General features: G+C 41.0%; 1 protein-coding gene across 6 annotated transcripts in view; it reads left to right on the forward strand.

Moving 5' to 3' along the window:
• The window catches only part of Dnajc6 (DnaJ heat shock protein family (Hsp40) member C6), a 157,310-nt gene extending 139,786 nt beyond the window's left edge, over positions 1–17,524 (forward strand). For all 6 annotated transcript variants that reach the window (XM_031377954.1, XM_031377958.1, XM_031377957.1 and 3 more), the window contains 5 exons: positions 1,719–1,838; positions 8,777–9,040; positions 11,466–11,608; positions 13,998–14,174; positions 15,205–17,524. In XM_031377954.1, coding sequence (XP_031233814.1) covers positions 1,719–1,838; positions 8,777–9,040; positions 11,466–11,608; positions 13,998–14,174; positions 15,205–15,306 — 806 coding nt within the window. In that variant the 3' untranslated portion in view covers positions 15,307–17,524. The remainder of the gene's footprint in view (positions 1–1,718; positions 1,839–8,776; positions 9,041–11,465; positions 11,609–13,997; positions 14,175–15,204) is intronic.
• Positions 17,525–22,561: the final 5,037 nt, after the last annotated feature.

Raw genomic sequence — 22,561 nt, forward strand, 5'->3', positions numbered from 1 at the left:
GGCAACAGAACCAGTGGCAGCGATTGTGGGGAATACAGAGAAGGGCATGTTCTCATCTATGATATTATGTACTGTTGGGATGGTTCAAATGTCAGATCATTCCTGAGTGTGCATCCACAGGGTAAAGCAGGAAAAGATCGTAAGAGAAACTACAGTTTCAGTCTTCCTGTCATTTTTAGTAGACAGGGCTAATGCAATGACTATGGTTGTGTAATATCCATTTGAGGTCCTTATTTTAATGAATACCTTGGATATATTCCCAGGAACATGGGTGCTGAATCATGGTCTTTTAAATCTGTGTGGATGCTGCATACTACTTCTACAGTAACTGTACCATTCTGCATTCCTACCCACAGCGAACAAGGATCCCAATTCTCATTCTTACAAACAATTATTATTTTTTAACAAATGCCAGTCTTGCCAGGCAAAGGTAATATCTCATTGTTCACATGATTGACATTTCCTTTAATAATTAGTGACTGTGGTGATTTGAATAAGAATGCACATATACATGAAGTTGGTCCCAGTTGGTGGAACTGTTTGAGAAAAAGGAAATGTGTCACCTAGAGTGGGCTTGAAGTTTCAAAAACCCCATCCCGTTCCCAGTTAGCTTTCTGGGCCCCATGCTTGTGGATAAGATATAAGCTCTCAAGTACTGCTCCAGCACTGTGCCTGCCTGCTGCCATGCTCCCTACCATGATAGTCAAGGTCTGTCTGGAACTGTAAGCGCCCAAACCTTTCTCCTGTAAGTTGCATTGGTCATGGTGCACAGCACAGCAATAAAAAAGTAACTGAGAGAGTGATGTTAAGACTCTGTATGTGCTGTAATCATTTCAGAATCTTCTTGGATGAAATGCCCTTGCTTATTTTTAAATCAAGTCATTTGTCAATTCATTATTAAGCTTTAGTTGATTTTTTTATATATATATATATACTCTGGCTTTTTTTCAAACTCCTGATTAGAATAATGGTTGGCAAATATTGTCCCCTATTGAATACTTGACTTTTTTTTTTTACTCTGTTGACTATGCCCCTTGTCAAACAGGCATGTCTTATTCAATTTGTCTACTTTTTGCTTTTATTACCTGTGACTTTGAATTGTATTTTAAAAGAAGTTAATGGGCAGAAGAGATGGTTCAGTGCTTAAGAACACTGTCTTCTCTTACAGTGGCCCAGGTTAAGATTCCTGGCACCCCACATGGCAGGTCACAACTGTCTGTAACTCTAATTCCAGGGCACCTGATCCTTCTTCTGATTTCTGTGGGTATTGCAGACACAAGGTACACAAACACTCAGGCAAAAACCACCCATGTGCATAAAATAAGGTATTTATACAAAAATGTTTAAAGTTAAAAATGGTGTAACTGAAAGATGGTAAGCAAGACACACAGACACACACACACACACACCTGGGTGGCAGGGGTAGTTGAAATATAGCCTAAATCCAGTTCTCTGGAGAGAGAAAACTGGTACAGGAGAGGTAAACATGGGCAATGGCATGCATGGACTGTGAAGATCTCATGTCTGACCTGCGTCTTATTCTTGCTTCAGGTTACCACTCTCCTAAATTGGAGTAAGAGTATCCAGAGACTCTCACACTTTTCAAGACCCCATCCTAATTTGCCTCAGAGACAGCTAAGAGGGTGCTCTGGAACTCCTGACTTTCAGCATCCAATTCAGGTGCTATCTCATTTTCAATGATCTCTGTTCCTTTTCAGGAGGTTTTGGAATGGGAAGCAAATCTGCTGCCACCAGCCCGACAGGCTCATCACATGGCACCCCTACCCATCAAAGCAAGCCCCAGACTCTGGATCCCTTCGCTGACCTGGGGACACTAGGTATATATACACTTATCAGGTTAACATGTGATTAATACTTGATACTAATGTCAACTGTGGCGGTGACAAAGGCACAGCTCCACACTGTTCCTATAGCAACGTAAGACTTCCCTTTATCTTTTGGGGACCTTAGGTAAAACTGAATCCTTGGCCTCAGTTCGAAGCAAAATCGGAGTTTAAGCACTAGTGTTAAGAGAAAGAGAGGTCCTGGGGAATAAAGTAAGACAGGTTTGAGTGCATAGGTGTGGGCTTCTCAAAGTAGAGCCATGTATAAGTTCCTTAGTATTAGCCATGGAGACTGTTTTGTTTTCTTTTCAAATAACATCTCAAAAAGTTGCTGGGAGCTTTCATTTCCTCCTTTCCATTTAATGAGGTTATAGAGTGGCTCCAGAAGTGCCTTGGATGAGATTATAATGTGATTTTAAAAAACCCAACTACCACAGCAAAAAGACCCAGAGCCACTATGGTTACACAAGAGGTTCAGATCATACACTTTTACTGTAAAGTGGGTTTCAGGTGAGATTCATAGAAAAGTGAAGGTTTACCAGTGGGAAGGGAGAAAGGCTTTTCACAAAGATTAACTGTATTAGAATTCTTCTTTCTCAGCCAAGAACAAGCCAAATACAAAAGCAGTAGATAGAAGTAAGTGATTAAGATTAGAGCAGAAATGAGTGAAATAGAAATGAACGAATAATAGAAAAACCAGAACAGTGAAGAGATGAGTTATAAATGAGATGGGAAAATCCTTCTCCAAACTAAAGAAGGAGAAAATGCACATTAATAAAATTAAAAGGGGAAAGGAGGAATTACAACGGGTATCAGTGAAATTCATAAAAACATGAGGATAACATGAATATAAGAATTTTATATTCCTCTAAATTGTGAAACCTAAAAGAAACAGTTACATTTCTAGATGGTTTAATCCTAAGTTAAATAAAGATGGAAAACAGTTCAAGCAGCTCTGTAACAAGCAAGGAGATTGAAGCAGTGATCTTAAAAAAAACAAAAACAAAAACAAAAACAAAAACCCTACAACTGAAAATCACCAGGCCCAGATATCTTCATGGATGATTATACCAGGGCATTACAAAGTCACAATACCAACCCTGCTCAAAGTATTCCAGAAAATTAAAAGAAAGGTATACATACACACTCTTTTTTATGAAACCAGTTTTATCCTGATACCTAAACCAGATAAAGACACAATCACTACAACAACAACATTTCCTGATAGAGTTATGCAAAACCTCTCAGTAAAATACTTGGAAACTGAGTTCACATAAAAATGATCATTCACCATGGTCAGTTTAGCTTCATTCCAGAAAGGCAAGGATAGTTCAACATATTCAAATCAGTAAATGTAATACATCATAGAAATGGACTCAGGACAGAACGCTTGACAAAAGCAAACATTCATCCATGATAGCTTTTAAACAGCTAAGAATGGAGGGAACATACCTTAACACAGTAAAGGCAAGGTGTGGCAAACCTATAGCCAGTGCTAAAAGAAGCAAAACTCAAAGCATTTCCCCTAAGATCAAAAATAAGACAAAGTTGTCCACTTTCTCCACTCTTATTCATTGTAGTGCTTCAAGTCTTAGCCAGAACAATAAGACAGAAAAATTAATTAAAATGGATATAACTAAGAGAGGAAGAAGTCACGAGCACCCTTATGCTTTGGTATATGGTTCTATACACTAGAGACCAAAAGGACTCCACCAGAAGACTCTTGAAGCTGACAAATGCTTTCAGCAAAATAGCAGGATAAACAATAATAATAACATAAAAAGCCAGTATCCACCCTGAATACTAAATAATATTTATGCTAAGAAGGGGAACAAATCCTGTTCACAGTAGCCTCAAAAGCAACAACAGAACATCACAAAATCTTTGGAATAGACTAATCAAGGAAATGAAAGACCTCCGTAATGGAAACCTTATAATATTTATGAAAGAAACTGAGGAAGACACTCAAAGAAGGAAAGCTCCCTCCACCATGCCCATGAACTGGAAGAATTGATGTGGTGAAAATGGACATCTAGATGAAAAAGCAATCTATAGATTTAATGCAACCCCAATCAAAATTCCGTGCCAGCACTGAAGAGATGGCTTAGCAGTTAAGAGCACTGGCTGATCTTCCAGAGGATTCAGGTTTAATTCCCAGCAACCATGGCAGCTTATTCTTGTCTCTAACTTCAGTTCCAAGGGATCAGACACCCTTTTTCACACACACAAAATACCAAAAATACCAATGAACATAAAATAAAAATGAATTATATACATGTATATATATGTATATATAAATGTATATATGTATATACAAATGTATATATACATATATGTATATATATGTGTGTATATGTATATATATACATATATATGTGTATATATATTCCAATGTCACTCTTTGCAGAAATGGAAAAAGACCTTTAAAAACCATATGAGGCACCAAAGAGCACAGATAGCCAATGTAATCCTGGGCAATTAATACTGCTGGAGATATCGCCATACCCAATTTTGAGTTATGCTGCAGAACCATAGCAATGGAAGTAGTGTATAGTGCTGACACAAAGCCAGACTGTGGTCAGTGAACTTGACCACCTAGATGTAACCTATAGAGCTGTAGCTATGTGTTTGAGTTTTGCTTGTTCATTTGTTTGTCTGTTTGACAAAGATGCCAAAAACATACACTGTAGAAAAGATAGCATTTTAAACAAATGGTATTAAGAAAACTGTATATCTTTGTATAATAGAAGGAACACAAATCCCTATATTTTACTTCCCATAAAAACCAACTCCAAGTGGATCAAAGACTTTTGTAGAAGTCCTGAAACTCTGAAACCAAAACAGACAGCATATACCAGCTGATATGAGGCCCCCAACACACATACAGTAGAGGACTGCTGGGTCTGTGTTCATTCAGAGATGATGCACCTAACCCTCAAGAGACTGGAGGCTCCAAGGAGTTTAGAGGTCAGGTAGGGTGGGGAGTGGGGGCATCCATGTGGAGACAAGGTGGAGTGGGGAGGAGGTGTGGGATGTGGAGCAGTTGGAGGGTGGATGGGGGGGATGGAATATGGAGTGTAAAAAATAAATAAAAAATAAAATAAAATTTAAAAAAAAAGTAGAGAAAAGGTCTCTGCCTAATATCTTCATAGGTAAGGCCTTTCTTGAGAGAACTGAAGGTGCTTGGGAAATATTACCCAACCTTAACAAATGGGACCTTATAAGATGAAAATCTGTATAGCAAAAGGAAAGTTAATTAAAAGAAGATACAGCCTACAGAATAGGAGAAAGATTTTTGCTGCTTTACTTTAGAGTATCAATATCTAGAATATGCAAAGAACTAAAAAAAAACTAAACAAAAATAAAAATCAAACTCAAATTAAGTAGTGGTGATACATGCCTTTAATCCCAGCATTTGGGAGGAAGAGACAGTCAGGTCTCCTAGTTCAAGTCCAGCCTGGTCTACAGAGTGAGTTCCAGGACAGCCAGGGCTACACAGAGAAATCCTGTCTCAAAAATCAATTGGTCAATCAATCAATCAATCAATCAATCAATCAATCATCTCAGTCAATGACTTGATAAAATGAACAGTTTTCAAAAGATAAAGTAAAAATACCAAAAAAAAAAAAATGATATGGAAACACATTCAACCTCATTAGGCATCAAAAGAATTAAAATAAAACTTGCATACATTCTATCTTACCCTAGTCAGAATGAATGTCATTAAGAAAACAAAAACAAATGCTAGTACAGATGTGGGCAAAAGGGGATCCTCATGCATCACTGGTGGGAATATAAGCTAGTCACAGTGGAAGTTGGTTTCTCAGTTTCTACAAAACAAAAACAAAACCAAAAACTATCTTCCAGATCAGCTTGTCTCACTATATTAATGACCTGACATTCTACTGTAATGATCTTTCTCTCTCCCTCTCTCTTTCTCCCTCTCTCCCTCCCTCCCTCCCTCTCTTTTTCTTTCCCTTTCTTCCTTCTTCCATCCCTCCCCCTCTCCCTTTTTTTCTTTTTTTCTTTCTCACCCATCTGTCTATCTACATATACTATCATCCACCCACCTGTCCATCTATCCATCCATCCATCCTTCCATCCATCTGTCTGTCTCTATCCATTTATTTTCTGTTTATCTGTCATTTATGCCACTTATCTCAAGATAGACAAACTGTTTTCTTTTTGGTTCAGTTGATTATCAACCACTTCTGGCATTATTTATTCTGCTGTTCCTCTGGTCCTTGGTCTTTATGATTTATGATTTATGATTGCTCCTTCGCCTTTTATGTCCTTTTCACTCAATTCTATCAAGTGAAAGGAAGAGGCATCTTTTCTCTACCCATATCCTAACCATATCACAGGCTTTAACTTAGAAGCCACACTGTTTTCGACCTCTCCTATCCCTGGACCCTGGCTTATGTGACTTCAGATTGAAAGGGGGGGGGGACAGTGGGATGGTCAGGCACTTCTCAAGCTTCGTACACTGCAGGTCTAGGTATCTTCTTTTTGTAAGGTGTCTGTAGTCATTTTTATGGGGGATAAATTTTAGAAGGCAATATCTGTGTACTAAGTATGATTATTGGAGTGTTATTTCTCTCCCTTCTAGGAGACAGAGGGTATATGTGTGTGTATGTGTGTTTCCATGCATGCATATGAGTGTGTGTGTGTGTACAGTTAATCTGACTCCTAGTTTCTTCCTTGCCTTCTACTCTGCATGTGAATCTTCCATTTCCTTAGTTGCAATTATAATCAGACAGCATCAATAGTTTCAGAGTAGCTAAACCCTTGTCACCACAAACAAGGAACCTGCACGTGCAGTTTGGAAAGCAGAAATTCTCATAGCTCTTTCTCGCAACCTGGCTTCTTACACTTCTCTACCTTTTTAGGTATACAGCTTAAACATTTTAAGTGATTTTTCCCACTAAGGCCACAGGACGAACAAACTCATCAATGGCAGATATAAGCCAAAATTTCCACTCATTAGATAATACAGCAATAACTCAGGAAAAAAACAATAGACAGAGGCCTCCTTAAGATCATTCAATTGAACGAGTTCTAATACAAACATCAATGCCCACTTACTCCCTAGATATGCAGAAGTAACTGGCCTAGATGTGGCTTTGGTGGGGATGCAGCTCTATGAGTTCCAGGTACTCTCTTATGCTCCCCAAAGAGGCTAACAACTGGAGAAGTTCACCCTCAATCTGAAATCATGTAAGCCAGGGTCCAGGGATAGGAGAGATCGACCAGGGTGGCTTCTAACTTAAAGGCTTTGATATGGTTAGGATATGAGTAGGAAAAGGAGTCCAATCAGAGGGGAGGGGATGTCTAAAGTGACTGCTAGTGGGAAGACCTGGGCTTTGTGGGGATGGGGCAGGAGAAGTGGGCTTGAAAAGGTGAACACTGACTCTAGGAAGACTCAGAATTGCTCTACTGCAACTTGTGTGCCAACTTAAGAAGCAGTTCATGTTGTCTTTTAGGAAGATTGAATTCAGTAATGGTGACCAACTGCTCATTGAGTCTTCACGGCATGTCAAACATGTGGTTAACACTGTTTTGTGGTGTAGAGTGTACCTGAGTTCTCTTAATTCAGGGGATGTAAAACCCTTCCTGCAGTGACTATACCTCTGATAAAAAAAAAATAGTCATTTCATAGATGAGAACATCAAAGCTCCCAGAAATGAAAAAAATCACCTAGCTTTAGAAAAGCAAGATACCTTGTTTGTGTAGAATCCAAGTACCCAACATGGTACCCAGCACATGGCAAGCATTTCAACTCCTGCTGGTGAATGACTTGGGACACATGCCTCAGAGAGAGAGAGAGAGAGCAAATGGTACAGGAGTGCGAGTGCTGAACTCAAACAAGGTTGATTCCAGATTCGGTAGTCATAATACAGCATCCACGTGTGAGAGGGAAGAGGGGTCTCAGGGTCTAACTGAAAGGACATGGCTGTAGAAGAAAGTCATAGGAAGGGATGAGTTTTAGTAGCAGCTCAGAACTTTGGTAAGAACTTGAGACTCTGGCTGCAGAGGGGCAGAGGGAAGACGCTCGTTGTCAGGGCATCTCTGTTAACCAACTGTGTGATCACAGTATTGTCAGTGAACCTTAGCTTTGAATTAATTGACCGAGTGATGCTATTTACTTACACTTAACACACTGTGAAGAGCTATAGAAGTGTTAGTTGTGTTATCATCATCATCACCATCATCACCATCATCACCATCATCACCATCATCACCATCATCACCATCATCATCATCATCATCATCATCGTCGTCGTTTTGGTTCATTGAAGGGTCTTCGGAGATCACCGTGTTTCAGTTTCTCAGTTTGGCTCCCCAATACTAGCCCTCCTGCTAGAGAATGCGCCAGGGTAAAACCGAAACCTGCTTGTAAAATTTAGAAACATTCACAATACTCTTGTGTCCTAACCAGGCTTCTTCTTATAGTAAATGATAATTAATCCTAATAGTTGACATTTAAGTCAAAGCTTAATGAGGTCACTTGTTTTATCCCCCTACTTGCCACTTGGTATTTTTGACTCTAGTAAAGAAATAAAACTTGCTTAGGAGGGGGCAGTCTGGTCAGGGTAGCACAGTATGGTCTTTTAGCTGACACTCAAAAGTCTAGATTCAAGTATTTTGCCATAGGCTGACTGTGTGATATAGAAAAAAAAAAAATGCACTGAAGTACTCTGAATTGCTCTTGGTTCATCTGAAGAAAAGAATAGGGCGAGGGCACTACCTGAAGTATCAATGGGCCGACTGAGGAGATGAGAGATAGGCAGATCTGCGATTTCTCTATCTGTTAGGAAGGTAATTCTGCTACCACCCAAAGCAGTTCCCACTAAAATCATAACAAGCAATGCCTTGTGCCCCAAGTTTGAAGCCACTCTCAAGAGCCTTACCGCCTTCCTTCTCCTCCGTAGGTAGCTCTTCATTTGCCAGCAAACCCACCACACCAACTGGCTTGGGTGGAGGATTTCCACCCCTCAGCTCACCACAGAAAGCATCCCCACAGCCAATGGGTGGAGGGTGGCAGCAGCCAGCCGGCTACAACTGGCAGCAGACACAGCCTAAGCCACCGTCCGGTATGCCTCACTCCTCCCCTCAGAACCGGCCCAACTACAACGTGAGCTTCTCGGCTATGCCTGCAGGACAGAGCGAACGTGGAAAGGGATCTACTCACTTGGGTAAGGATGATGGCACGAGTCTGGTATAGGACGACCTGCCTGTACTGTCGTACTGCTGGGGGTGTCATGTCTGAAGGACACCACCTCAGAGTTTAAGGCACATCAGGCGTTCCACACCCCAAGTACTGTGTGGAGTGCCTGGGCCTACCATAATCCCAAACAGGTGTAATGTGACTGTTGGCTCACCCATCTTTCCTTCTCCGTGGTGAGTAAGAAGGAAGGCATTTGTCATAGGTTTTCAAACCTAGCATTGTACTTTCTGTATTGTAAGTGTTGATACATGTTGATTCGATGGGTAGACAGGAGATAAAACTATTTCCTTAGCCGGGTAGTAGTGGCACATGTCTTTAATCTCAGCCCTTGGGAGGCAGAGGCAGGCAGATATCTGAGTTCAAGGCCAGCCTGGTCTACAGAGTGAGTTCCAGGACAGCCAGGGCTACACAGAGAAACCCTGTCTCCAAAACAAAACAAAACAAAACAAAACAAAAAACAAAAACACTCAACTATTTCCTTTAAAAGAAGGAAGGTATTCTTAGCAGAAAGGGGGTGAGAACTTGTCAGAATGGTGTTAGGTCTTCCCCTTAGACATCAGTGAGAGGAGTGGTTGGTAGATTCCTTAGTATGGGGGCACTTGTGATGGTGCCATCACCTAGGGCTGGAAGATTCCCTAGACTGATGCTCTCTTTGTTTTTTGAGATGGGTTTCCCTGTATAGCCCTGGGTGTACTGGAATTCACTCTGTAGACCAGTCTAGCCTCAAACTCATAGAGATTTGCATGCCTCTGCCTCCCAAGAGCTGGGATTGAAGGTGTGCATTACCAATGCCCAGCAAAACTTTTTTTAAAAAAAAAAAACATATTTTTAAAGGTTTATTTTACTTTATGTATATGAATATTTGGTTGTGTGTATGTGTGTATACCATGTACATGCCTGCTGCCCAAGGAAGTCAGAAAAAGGTTTCAGAGCCTATGGAACTGGACTTATAGGTGGTTATGAACCACCAAGTAGGTGCTAGGAATGGAACCCAGCTCTTCAGTAACAGCAGCAAATGCTCTTAACGACTGAGCTGTCTCTAGCCCTGCTAGATTAGATTCTTGGCATTAAGGTACACATAATACTTGTTAAAGTTGAACTTGTCAGATAGTGTCAGATACACTTGGCATCTCAGTTGCTTTGATGGTTCTCTTTGAAGAACATGGACAAAGGGGATTCTCCTTCACAGTGGCTAACATGTATTGAGCACTCACTGCATACAGGCGTATCCTAGACGTGTTCATGTATTAGTTTATAGGATCTTCAAAACCTAAGCTCCATTATAGATGAGTAATCTGTGAAGTAGATCTAAAAAGTAATCAATCTCTCGGTTTCTTGAGACTTGTGACAGAGCCTGGCTGTGAATTCCAGTCATTTGATACCAGAACATCTGGCTTTCATTGTCGCACCCAGCTGAGCATAACATCATTATTTGTTCACAACACTGCTATGATGGAAATGTATGTGGTGGAAATATGTGACATTGTGTTTATTCTTTAGTTCTCGGGGGCACTCTTTGGACAATCCCATTGAGCCATGTGGCATCCCTTTCATTTTTGTTTTGAGAAGATAGTGGGTGAATGTCTCCTGGGAGCACTTAATTTTGGTGTGCACACATGTGATGTGGCTTCTTCCGAGCAGAGATGGCAAATCATTCCCAACCAGGAAAAAACAAACAAACAAACAAACAAACACCACCTTGGGTTGATTACTGCCAACTGTTTGGACTGCTGTGGTTTTCTTCTGTTTTGTTTTCAAATGAACACTGAGCTAACCAAGCATGCTTTTAGCTCACTCTCACGATAACATTGTATCGGTAACATCACCCTCATTCTCTGGTTGAAGAATCAGAGGTATAGATGTCTGCTACATGCCTGTGGTCATAGCTGGATTTTAGACAGAGTTTGTTTCCTGGATCTACCTCTTCAAAAAGACCAAGGGAGATTTAGTCCACAACCAGATTTATATAGGGAGGGAACTAGGATCCACCAAATCCATCAACTAGGTATAGACAGGAGAGTGATACCAGGAAGGAGTTCAAGGATTCAAGTCTTGGCTCTTGTCTAATCTCTGATGCTAGTTTGTTGTAATCATGGTAGAACCATGAGTGCCCTCATCTGCAGAGTTATACTGGCAATGAAATGGACTTTAATGATCTAGACTCCAGTCCTGGCCTTGCCATAAACACACTGTGTGGTTCTGGACAGACCTCTTAGGTTGTCTAGTCTTCCATTTTCTTCATCTGTTACATGGAGCCTTTAGTGTTTCTCACATGACAAGTATGAAGGGAACAAATGTATGGAAAATCTATACTCCTGTACTCCTGTGAAGTGAGAGTTTGACATTCTGTTTAAGAATAAAAGTCTTGATGGTTTCCAAATATTATGTTGCAGAAGGAAAGCAAAAGGCTGCTGACTTTGAAGATCTGCTTTCTAGTCAAGGTTTCAATGCCCACAAAGACAAAAAGGGGCCTCGAACAATAGCTGAGATGAGAAAGGAGGAGATGGCTAAGGAAATGGATCCTGAGAAACTAAAGGTGAGTGAACCCCTTGACCATCCTATAGGACAAAGCTGTGTGACAAGTCATTATGCTGAACCATCTCTGCATTCGTTACCTTTGTGTTGGTCACTAGGGACTGAATACTTGATAGATACAACTTGAGGAAGGGAAGATTTATTCTTGGTGTGACAGGAAAGACATGGCCATGCGTGCATGCAGCATGGCTATTTGCTTGGAAGCAGCTGGAAAACACAGAGAGGAGCACTACAGCAAATGGTGGGCAGGTAAAACCTTCAAAGCTCCGCTCCTAGGGAGCTACTTCTACTAGCTAAGCCCTTTACATGTTCCACAATCTCTCCAAACACCATCCACTGGTGAACAGGGGCTCAAAACATGAGCTGGTAGAAAAGAATTTAAATTGTAACCCTTTCTAAGAGTCCTTACCTGCTAATGCCATTCACCACCATGAGTGTTAAAAGTGAACACTGACTCCAGGGTGGGACACAGACCATATCAACTCTGGAAGGCACTTCATTCTGGCAATCACTGTATTACAGTGGGCCTCTGAAGCTGTGGTTTGAAGATAGCCATGTTCTTCAATAGCAAAGTAGTTTGGGGAAGGTTGGTGCATGATGCTGATTTTGCCCACCAGATGAACAACGATATTTGATTCTGTAGTTCCGAAGCCTTTAGATTGTGAGTACAGTCATTAGAGTATAGTGAGAACAAATCACCCTTTGTGTTTTCTATCCACCTTGAGAACTTTCTGTTCTTGGTGGACTGAAATCTAATTTCAGTTCTCTGTGGATCAAGAGAGAACTATTTCTGCACCCAAGGTTTCCCATTCTGGAGACATTGGGCATAAGGTCCACATAGGTTGAGGACAGGAAAGCTAATGATGGTAACAACCCTAGCCTCTATTACAGACTCCTTCTACTTTTAAGTAAAGATGTTCTATTTTTTTTCTTAAAACAAAAACCAAAAAGAAACAATAAAAACATCTGGTTTTGATTCTAAAGTCTATGTGAGAATCAGTTTTGGAAAGGGAGAATTATATATATATATATATATATATATATATATATATATATATTATATAATATATATATATAATTAAATATATATGCATATATATGTGTATATATATATATATATCGATTAAAGAAAAAAGAGAGCCTGGGGAGATGACTCAGTGGTTAAGAATGCTCTTTATCTGAGTTCCTGAGGTCCTGAGTTCAATTCCCAGCAACCACATGGTGGTTCACAACCACCTATAATGTAATGTGATGCCCTCTTCTGGTGTGCAGATGTACATGAAGATAGGGTACTCATATACATAAAACAAACAAGTAAGTCCTGAAATAAAAAAAAAAAAAAGAAAAAGAAAAGAAAAGCAAAAGAAGCTTGTCACTCAGTGAATCCAAGTTCCTTCACTGGTAGAGAAGGAGGCACAGGGAAGGCCTAGAGTGCACAGCTGGATACAGATTGGCCTGGAGGCAGAGGGTGGCTCTGAAGATGAACGGCATGAGGATGCAGATGAGATACATAAAGATCAAACTGGCATCAGCCTTATTGGCATGGCATACAGCTCTGGAGCAGTAGCTGAGAGCTTACATATTATACATAAGTATGAGGTAGAGAAGGAGACGGTTAACAGAGAATGGCATAGGTTCTCTTCAAAAGACCTTAAAACTCATCCCACCTTCTCTAACAAAGCCACTCTTCCTAGTCCTTCCTGACCATTTCCACCAACTGGGGATCAAGAACTCAAGTACACGAGACTATGGGAGCTACTCTCATCCCAACCACCACAGCCTCCATTTAATCACATCTCTTCTTTATAAAATGGAGGTTCTTAGTCTGAATCAGTGATTTAAGGGATTAATTTATTTAATGAGTCTTTCGAGCTCTACTCGGTGTTAAGCTCCTGAGGTATAGTGAAAAGAAGCAGTCCCTTCTATAAAGAGCTCCAAGTATTGATGTGGAAAGGTGGCCACACATACTCAATAATGAGAGACAGGTATAGCACATTTAGAGTAGGGTAGGCCATATTTTTTCCCCTTTGTGGTGGGAGTCAAACCCAGGGCAGGTAGGTCCTAGAACAACGCTGGCCTACATGAAAGGAATATTTAGTTGCTGGGGCCAAGTAGATTCAGATGTGACCTCATGAAGTTCATGTTAGGAGTATATAACTGGCTGTAGGAAGGCAGGGAGAAATAAGCTCAAACCACAGAGGTGAACTCTGAAGTTCATGAACAGTTTTTGAACAGTGTTGCAGACTAGAAGGACGAAGGGGAAAATGGGGTGGTGTTCCAGCTAGAGGGGGTTGCTTGCTCAGAGTCACTGAAACAGTAGAGGTCTTCAGAGTCCTGCTAAGCAGAAAGCATTTGAGTGTCTTAACCCTTTTTGTATTTCCTGTTTGCAGATCTTGGAGTGGATAGAGGGCAAAGAGAGAAACATCAGAGCTCTGCTTTCCACAATGCACACTGTGCTGTGGGCAGGGGAGACCAAGTGGAAACCAGTAGGCATGGCAGACCTGGTGACGCCAGAGCAAGTGAAGAAGGTGTACAGGAGGGCTGTGCTAGTGGTGCACCCGGACAAGGTGGGTCGGACCTGCCCTGTCATAGGCTTACCTGGTCCTTATTTCAGCCTTGACGAGCATAGGGTAAAAAGGCATGCTTTCAATTTGCCCATTGACTAAGACATTTATTTGACAAAACTTACTCTGTGGGTTATTTAAATCAGGTATTTAAACAAATAGACACAAGGCATGAGGTTGGCAGAAAGCGGTCAAAGCATCCTTCATAAGCAGTGGGACAAGCATTTTATTCACTATGGAGACGGGGTACTTCAAAGGAAAAGGCTGTTAACAGTTCCTGTGCAGGGTGGAATCGTGTCTGCCCAGGAGACACTTTAGGGTGCGTTTGGAAAAGTAATATTGGTGAGGAGCAATAAGATGTTTAAAATGTCAGTGTGTGTTGCCATTAGTGCTCATGGTTTGAATAAATTACGAGAGCACAGAAAAGCTCAACAGATCAGACCTTCAGCTCCCTCCTGGCTGAATTCATTGTAATTTGCAGCAGCACCTCAGACTGAAGTACACCACTCTGCTCTCATTGAACCATAACAGACATGAGGCATGAAGTCATGATTGCAGTGCCCTGGGACTGCATGTTAGAAATCCATGTTTGATGTCCATTCCTCCACAGTCCTTATGACTAAATAGGATAATTAATGGGAAACATTAATACATGAACTTTAATCAGTCAAAAGAGAACTAAGAGCCCACAGAAATTGACAAACTGCCCTCTTATGAGTCTCAAAGACCTAAACTTTACAGGGATTGGAAAGGGGGAGTTTTGAAACACAGTCAACTAGAGACAGAGCTATCATTAACCATGAGATGCATCTTCTGCTGCCCAACAAGCTCCCACTTTTCTCCTTATTGATGGGCTTCTGTTATCCTCTGTGAGTTTCCAGGACAGTACATAGTAATTAATTTCATGTAGATAGGCTGTAAAAAGAAATGTCTTAATGAAAGAACATTTTAATTACCACCCACAATCTCAGTGAATTTAATATTAGTTTAATTTTGGCCTGTGGTATCTAATTGTGTTTTGTGTTTTCTTTAGGCGACTGGGCAACCCTATGAACAATATGCAAAGATGATTTTCATGGAGTTAAATGATGCCTGGTCTGAATTTGAAAACCAAGGCCAAAAGCCCTTGTATTAATTTGTGAATTTTTCTATGCTGGCGGCAGTCCTGTGATATTGCTTAGTGTGTACCACAGTTCTGAGATTTTCACAGATGAACCAAAAATTCTAGTAATGTATTTCCAGTACTAAACTGTTAAGTTCCTCGTGAATTCACTTCTCATGATAAAGAATGTGAACGTTTGGTTTCTTGAAGTCCATAGCACCGAGAGGAACTCTAGTGAGCTGACCTTGCAGAGTCATGACATTCCAGCCTGCCCTTTGGGAAGCCTACTCAGCATTTTGCCTGGGGAAAGAGGACCTCGGCCACCCAAGGCGAAGGCGTGACATCCATCTCACTGTCTGAGATTAAGATTTATGAGTGGACATTATGATAATGGGATTACGTAACGGTTTTAAGGAATTGATTTAGGGATTGTGTATGTGTGGGTTTTTTTTTTTTTTTAAAGATGTAATTTGAGCAATGGCTTTACACAAACTCCAAGAATATCACCAACCAAGTATTTGTTAGTGGAAACTTACTGAAGCCTTTAGCTTCTTCAGTGTGTGTCTTTTGGTGATGAGCATTAACAATTATAGAAGTGGCTAAATGGTGGGGGGGGGAGTTATGCAGAAATCTAGGCATTACCCTAATTTTTCCTGGATGAGCTCTAAGCCCAAGCACATGATAGCTAGAGAAACCAGGAGCCCTAAGATGTCAAATCTTGACTCCAGGTCAGGACACTGGGGTACCGGCTCCTTTCCCCTTTAAATTTGCAGTTGATTAAAGAAAAACTTTTGAACTACTACCACCACAGTTCCAAATCTATTTGAAATCCCCTTCTAATTGTTGCCACGAGGCTCAGTGCTCTTTTCTTTTGCTTAGCCAAGAAAACATTCTTCACGGTGACGGTTTGTAAAGCAGTTTGGCCCATCCACACTTTGTATAGACTTGGCATTCTAGTGATTGCAAGCCAGGGGAAAAACAGAAGATAACACTGAGTACTATTTAGAAAGGTTTGGTTGGGGAGAGAGCTGTGGTGTGCCTTCAGATCCAATTGGTTAGCTTGCCAGTTTGAGGAGTCAGAGTCCCACCCACCCAGTGAATCTGGGCTTCCCACCCCGGGATTATTTCTGCTGGGTTTGCTGTTGGATGCATGTGAGAACTATGCAAGAATGAAACTATCCCAGACCTGACATCAGCTGGTTGCAATTTAGTCCAGTGCTCAGAGCTTCCCACTTTGCAGGGGAAGCAGCTCATACTGCTGGGACTTCGCTAGGTCTCCTGGGTGAGCACATGTGCTGCATCTGTCTATCCATATATGCATATGACTATGTCTAATGTGCACACACACATTCATAAAGCAGGTGGTCAAAAGATTATCATGCTAACTTTAAAAGGTTCACATTCGATATTGTGAAAAGCTTTCAGAAGTTGTTTTTCAAAGACAATCATTTTGTTTGTTTGTTTCTGTTTTAAAATTCTTGTGACAACTACATTGAAAAAAGCAGCATGTCAGAAATAATTTTGGTTCTATATAGACCTCTCTTCTCTTTTTTTTTTTAATTATAAAAGTTTGTTATTTATTTTACATTTTACTGATAATGTGAAATTCTCAAAAAAAATGTTCTCTTTAAAATATACAGCTGTAAACTCTTCAAAGTAACCATAACAACTTAGGTGTTATTTATTAACGTATTATACAATGATGTCTGACCCAGTTTGTGCTTGTCCTATTTAAGATTGGAATGTGAGACATGTTGCTGTGGCCTGTTTTTGTTTTGTTTTGTTTTGTTCTTTTTGCCTCATTCCACATTTGTAGATATTGTGTGAACTACAGTATATAATGACGATAACTAAGAGGGTATTATGTGGCTGTCACATACATTTTGAGATGATAGAACTATATTAGCTTTATATCATGTTTGCATAGGTCATTAATGTTCACGGTTTAAATACCATTAAATGTTATGCGATTAGCAATGAGAAAGAACCCCTCCTTAAATCTGGGAGTCTCCCACTGCTCTTTCCCAGATACAGTATGATTCTGGACACCTGTCTATCTCAAAACTCTTAACACATGCAGACCAATAAGTTCTGCATTCCTTTTAAATACCAGGTTGTGACAGTTTGTTGTTGGCCAGATCCACCGTCTCATTCATATTTATTGTAATATATTTTTGTTTTGTAAATACATTAAACAAAACGTCATTGTTCTAAAATATTTGTAATGTATATTAAAAAGGATAAAAAATACTTGCAGAAATATGCATTATTTTTTTTACCTGTGGGATTACAAGGGGCCAGAGAGATTATACAGTGGTTAAAAATGCATATTATTCTTGCAGAGGACCTCAGCACCCACACTGGGTTTGCTCACTGCCTGTGTCTTCAGCTGTAAAAGGATCTGATGCCCTCTTTTGATTTCCACAGGCACTTGCACTGATGGGCACACACCCTTCCCCCATACACATGATTAAAGTAAAATAGATCTTAAACAAGCAAAAAAGCATCCCAAACCAAACAAATGAGAAATGGACTACAATGGCAAACTTGAAAGACACCCTTTAACCTGATTTCCTTGTAAGGGGAAAGAATGTGGAAAGTACAGAATACATCTGCACCAAAAGGTACCCTGACAAGATTCTATGTTTGTACTTTCATCTCCCAGTATCACTCATGTCCTTAGACAGACAGACAGACAGACAGACAGACAGACACACACACACACACACACACACACACACACACACACACACAACTGGTCATGTTTGATGAATACTGTGTTGCAAAAGGAATCAGCATAGGATTCATCTCACTAGAATATAAATGTGTTTTCAACCACATGTTTGTATGCTGAGTCAGAGAGATTAATCTATAGTTTGGGACTTTACCATCAAACAGAAATGTTGGGTATTTTTATGCCTGGGGACAGAGAGAACATATGCCCATTTGTAGGCACACTGTTCCAGAGCATTTGAGCCACAACTTTGCTTATGTGTCTAGAGCAGTGGTTCTCAAGCTTCCTAAAGCTGTGACCCTTTAATGCATTTTCTTGTGCTGTATTGATTCCTCCAACCATAAAATTATTTCATTGCTACTTTGTAGCTGTAATTTTGCTACAGTTATGGGCCATGATATAAATATCTGATATGCAACACGTGGGAGACACAACCCACAAGTTGAGAAGCACTGGTTGGAGGCTCAAATCAGTACTAATGCTACTGGCGAGACCACACCAAGTAAGAAGTCAGCACAAAAGTTCAATTTTAGATGTTATCCCAGTACAGGCCATTTTCCATGATGGAAACACCAGCTCAGAAAATGCAGGTCAAATCAAGAATTTTTTTTTTTTAATTATCCTAAAAATAAGCCATGCAGTTTGTAGAATGCTGATATATGTTGGTTTGAAACTAAAAGAGTAGCTATGAATACCTGATTTTTTTCCTACTTATAGTCTGTTATATTGAAAAATACTTTAAACTCTGAGTCCTGATTTTATCATTTGTAAAACAGATTCCTTACAGCTCTTCAGTGGAAGAACTAGGCACCATGTGTGTAAAGTGTTACTACACAAATACCAGCCAATAGCTCTCACTACTGCTAATGATAATAAATAAGACTGGGTGCCACACCGACAGTTTTGGAACTAGAACTACATGGAGCCCTCAGGTTCAGAAATGGGTCCAGGAATAGGAAAGTCTGCTGGGAACACCTTGTCCCTTGTCCCTCCTACCTGTCTCCTTCGGATGGGGTGAGATCTGGCTGTGGAAAATGGCAGATGCTGGTTCTCTAGGTGTCATAGCACACTTACGCTTATGATGCACTGATCTTAGAGCGTGCTCTGGGACAAAGGTGCTACCTCGCTGTGACCTTACATGTATGGCCCTGTAAGACCTGGTGTTTGAGGAGGGTATTTTCCATGGAATAGGGAGAGGTGATAACTATTTATTGTAAACTTACTAATATTTGCTATGTCAGGGCTCAGAAAAATGACTGTCAACTACAGATCCCAGAACCAAAATTTCTCCCATCTCCCTTCTTTTCTTGTATCCCTCATTCTTTTCTAGGCAGATCATAGAGACTAGAATTCATCTTGGCCAAGACAGGTCATAGAAACCATACCCTTCCCCCAAAGCCAGATGTAAAACTGAAAATCACTCCCAATCTCCTCCCATTTGCCATAAGAGTTGGCCATCTGAAGTCCTCTCTCATTCTCATTGTGATTGTAGCTCACAAGTCTCTTTTCCAGGAAGAGTCTTGTGCCATATCTGGAAGGAAGGAGTGCTGCATAGAGCAACCAAGAAGAATGAATAGATAGACCCTTTGGATTCCCCTTAGTCCATTACTGTTAGGCCAGCCTCTTTCTGGCCCATCATGTTTCTGTGTGGCTGTCAATGCTTCATCAAACCTAAACATAAGAATGTACAGTACAGGGCTGGAGAGATGGCTCAGCGGTTAAGAGCACTGACTGCTCTTCCGAAGGTCCTGAGTTCAAATCCCAGAAACCACATGGTGGCTCACAACCATCCGTAATGAGATCTGATGCCCTCTGAAGACAGCTACAGTGCACTTACATATAATAAATAAATCTAAAATTAAAAAAAAAGAATGTATAGTACACACAGACTTCTTGAGTCTTCCTCAGCCTGTAGGATCCTGTGTCATTTAAAACTATGATCAAATAAGTTTGTTATGATTTTTATGTTGTAACCTGTCTTTTGCTATAGTTGTATTGGCCATGAAGCTTTGTGAATGGTAAAGAGATTGCTCCTTTTACTGTAGTTAATATAATCAACTGTTGGTATATACTATAGGTGAGACACTAGTAAGTATGTATATTAACATGAAATCAATGAATTGCTTGGAACACCCTCTTAACATAAGGTTTCTCCTCACTGTCAATCCCTGCCTCCTCTGGACATAAGATCTACTGTGAGAAGAAAGCAACTGATTAACTGAATTAGGGCTTCAGGGCTTGATCTCAACTTTCCTGTTCCATGGTCACTATTTGAGCTTGAGTTTTACCAACTGTAAAGTGGAGATGATAAACTCTAGTTCATAGCCTTTGATACTTGAACTCAAGGAGGAAACCTTAATATTCATCTTAAGGACTCGACTCTAGACATAAGCCGTCAGACTGTAGCCTGGGTCTAAAACAGTTGAGTAACATAGGAAGGGCTGGTTGCAGTGAGATACAGGCTCCAGTGGCTTTTCTTCTTTTTGTGGAAATGTGGAATCAGTGAGTAGGATCCTTTTCCAATGCAATATCTGGCACAGGAAAAGTCCACTTTCTCAGGTACTCAGTGAATGAAAGGACAGTTGTGGCAGAAAGCAGTTGGAGAGAAACAATGTTTCAGAAAACTGATTCCAAACTTTACTCTGGGGCTGGGGGGAGGTGGGGAGCAGAAATATCTTTCTCTTCTTCCTCTTTTTTTTTCCCTTACCATTTTTCAGTATTTTATTGACAAGCCTTTGGTAGTCACAGAACACTGTGCCTCTTATGTCTCAAATCATTGGATTGGTCTCAGGCTGGCACAGAAAGCTTTGGCAAACCCCTCTACAAGGCCTTGCAGGGATGGACGGGATGGTTGAGGATGGAAGGAGAGTGGGATGGTTTACATCATGTAATCTAATCCTTGAAGGTGAGAAAACCTACCTCCTCACTAACAGATCTCAGTGCTCATAAAGGAGGAGTTAAAAACAGGTTTGGCAGAGTGGTTTTCTGAGTGCTTGTATAGGTACCGTAATCTCCCATTTTCACCAGGTATATTGTCAATGATGCTGGCAGATGCCTGATACTACAAATGCTGTGTACACTGTTCATCCTGTACACACTTACAATGGTACAATGGCTTAACTTGTAATGGTTACAATAGGATTAATAGTCTAAAGTAGAACAATAGCTCTATTGTGGTAAGTTATGCAAATATGCTTCTTAGAATCACTGATTGTATACTAGGTCTTAGCAGACTGAATATATATATATATATATATATATTTTTTTTTTTTTTCCTTTTCTTTTAAGTTTAGAACTTCGTGGGTTTTGTCTTTCTAACCTTGTCTAAAGAGCTGTTTGGCACAGTTCCTATCCTTTCTGAACTTCTTTCTGTAGAGGTCTTGGACTACTGGATGGTTTCTAAGATGAAGATTCCACTGATGAAGGTAAGAATAAAATGGCTCTGGGGGAGTGAAAAATTGGCTTTAGTTATTTGCAGGCCTGCGTTGCAAAAAATAATAGCTGTTTATTTAAGGACCCAGGACACCTTCGGACCCAAAGAGTTTGTAATGAATGAAGGGGATAGACCGACACAGTAGTTTACACAAAATGTTAATGTAGCTACAAAGCAAGCAAATCTATACAAAAGTCAAAGATCTTAGGTAGGGATGCCTCTAAATCCTGTTTTCTGGTGCTGTCACTCACCCCCAATTTCTACTCTCCCAGCCACACAATCTCAGAACAAACCACACACGCACACAGTTAGAGTCCTCCTGGAAAGTGAGGTAGTTCTGCACCGAAGGTAACTTTTCCCCATTTTTATCCCGCGCCCCCTTTTTCCACCTGTCCTCTCAGGCAAGTTTCCTAGCAGCCAGCCAGGGTGACGGTGAGCATCTAGAATCTCTTGAGGCAGCGCCTGGGCCCCAAGTCACGACAGTGAGGAAGGGCTTGGACCCCAGATTAAGTAGCAGGGTTGGAACATTTCAAAATCCAGGATCCCTGAAGAGTTAAAATGAAGGAGTCAGTCCGAGGTAATGAAAGTAGGTGGAGGCTGAGGCTAGGAGCGGAGTTCTCGGCCAGCGGGGCGGTGCTGAGCAAACTCGTAGACTACTGGAATGAAGTTCTGAGTGGCGGGAATTAGGACCAATAGAGTCCGAGCTATGAGTGGCGGAGGCGGGATCAGTCCAATGGGGCGGAGTTCTGCATGAAGGAGTGGGATCGGTGCTGGCAGGGACTGAGCTCTGTGACTGGGGGCGGAGTCCGCGAAGTGGAGGAGGGCGTTGGGGGAGGGTCTCCATGAGCTGGAGGCAGGATTGTGTGCCGGAGTGGGGCGGAACTGTGGGCGGAGCGGAACTGGGAGGAGGAACTCAGAGTGGCAGGGATCGGAACCAGTACAGGAAATGCTGAGTGCTTGTAGGGCAGAATTTGGCATAATTGTGTGTGAGGTTATGATTGACAGCACTCTAAACCAGTAGGAATCAGGTGGTGTTGGGCTTCTGGGGGAGGGAAAACACGGGACGAGGCGGAGTCTAAGTTCAGGGGCGGGGCCTAGATGAAGGGGCGGGGCTCCGTTGG

This window comes from Mastomys coucha, unplaced genomic scaffold (genome assembly GCF_008632895.1).
Source record: "Mastomys coucha isolate ucsf_1 unplaced genomic scaffold, UCSF_Mcou_1 pScaffold18, whole genome shotgun sequence".
Classification (NCBI taxonomy): Eukaryota; Metazoa; Chordata; class Mammalia; order Rodentia; family Muridae; genus Mastomys; species Mastomys coucha.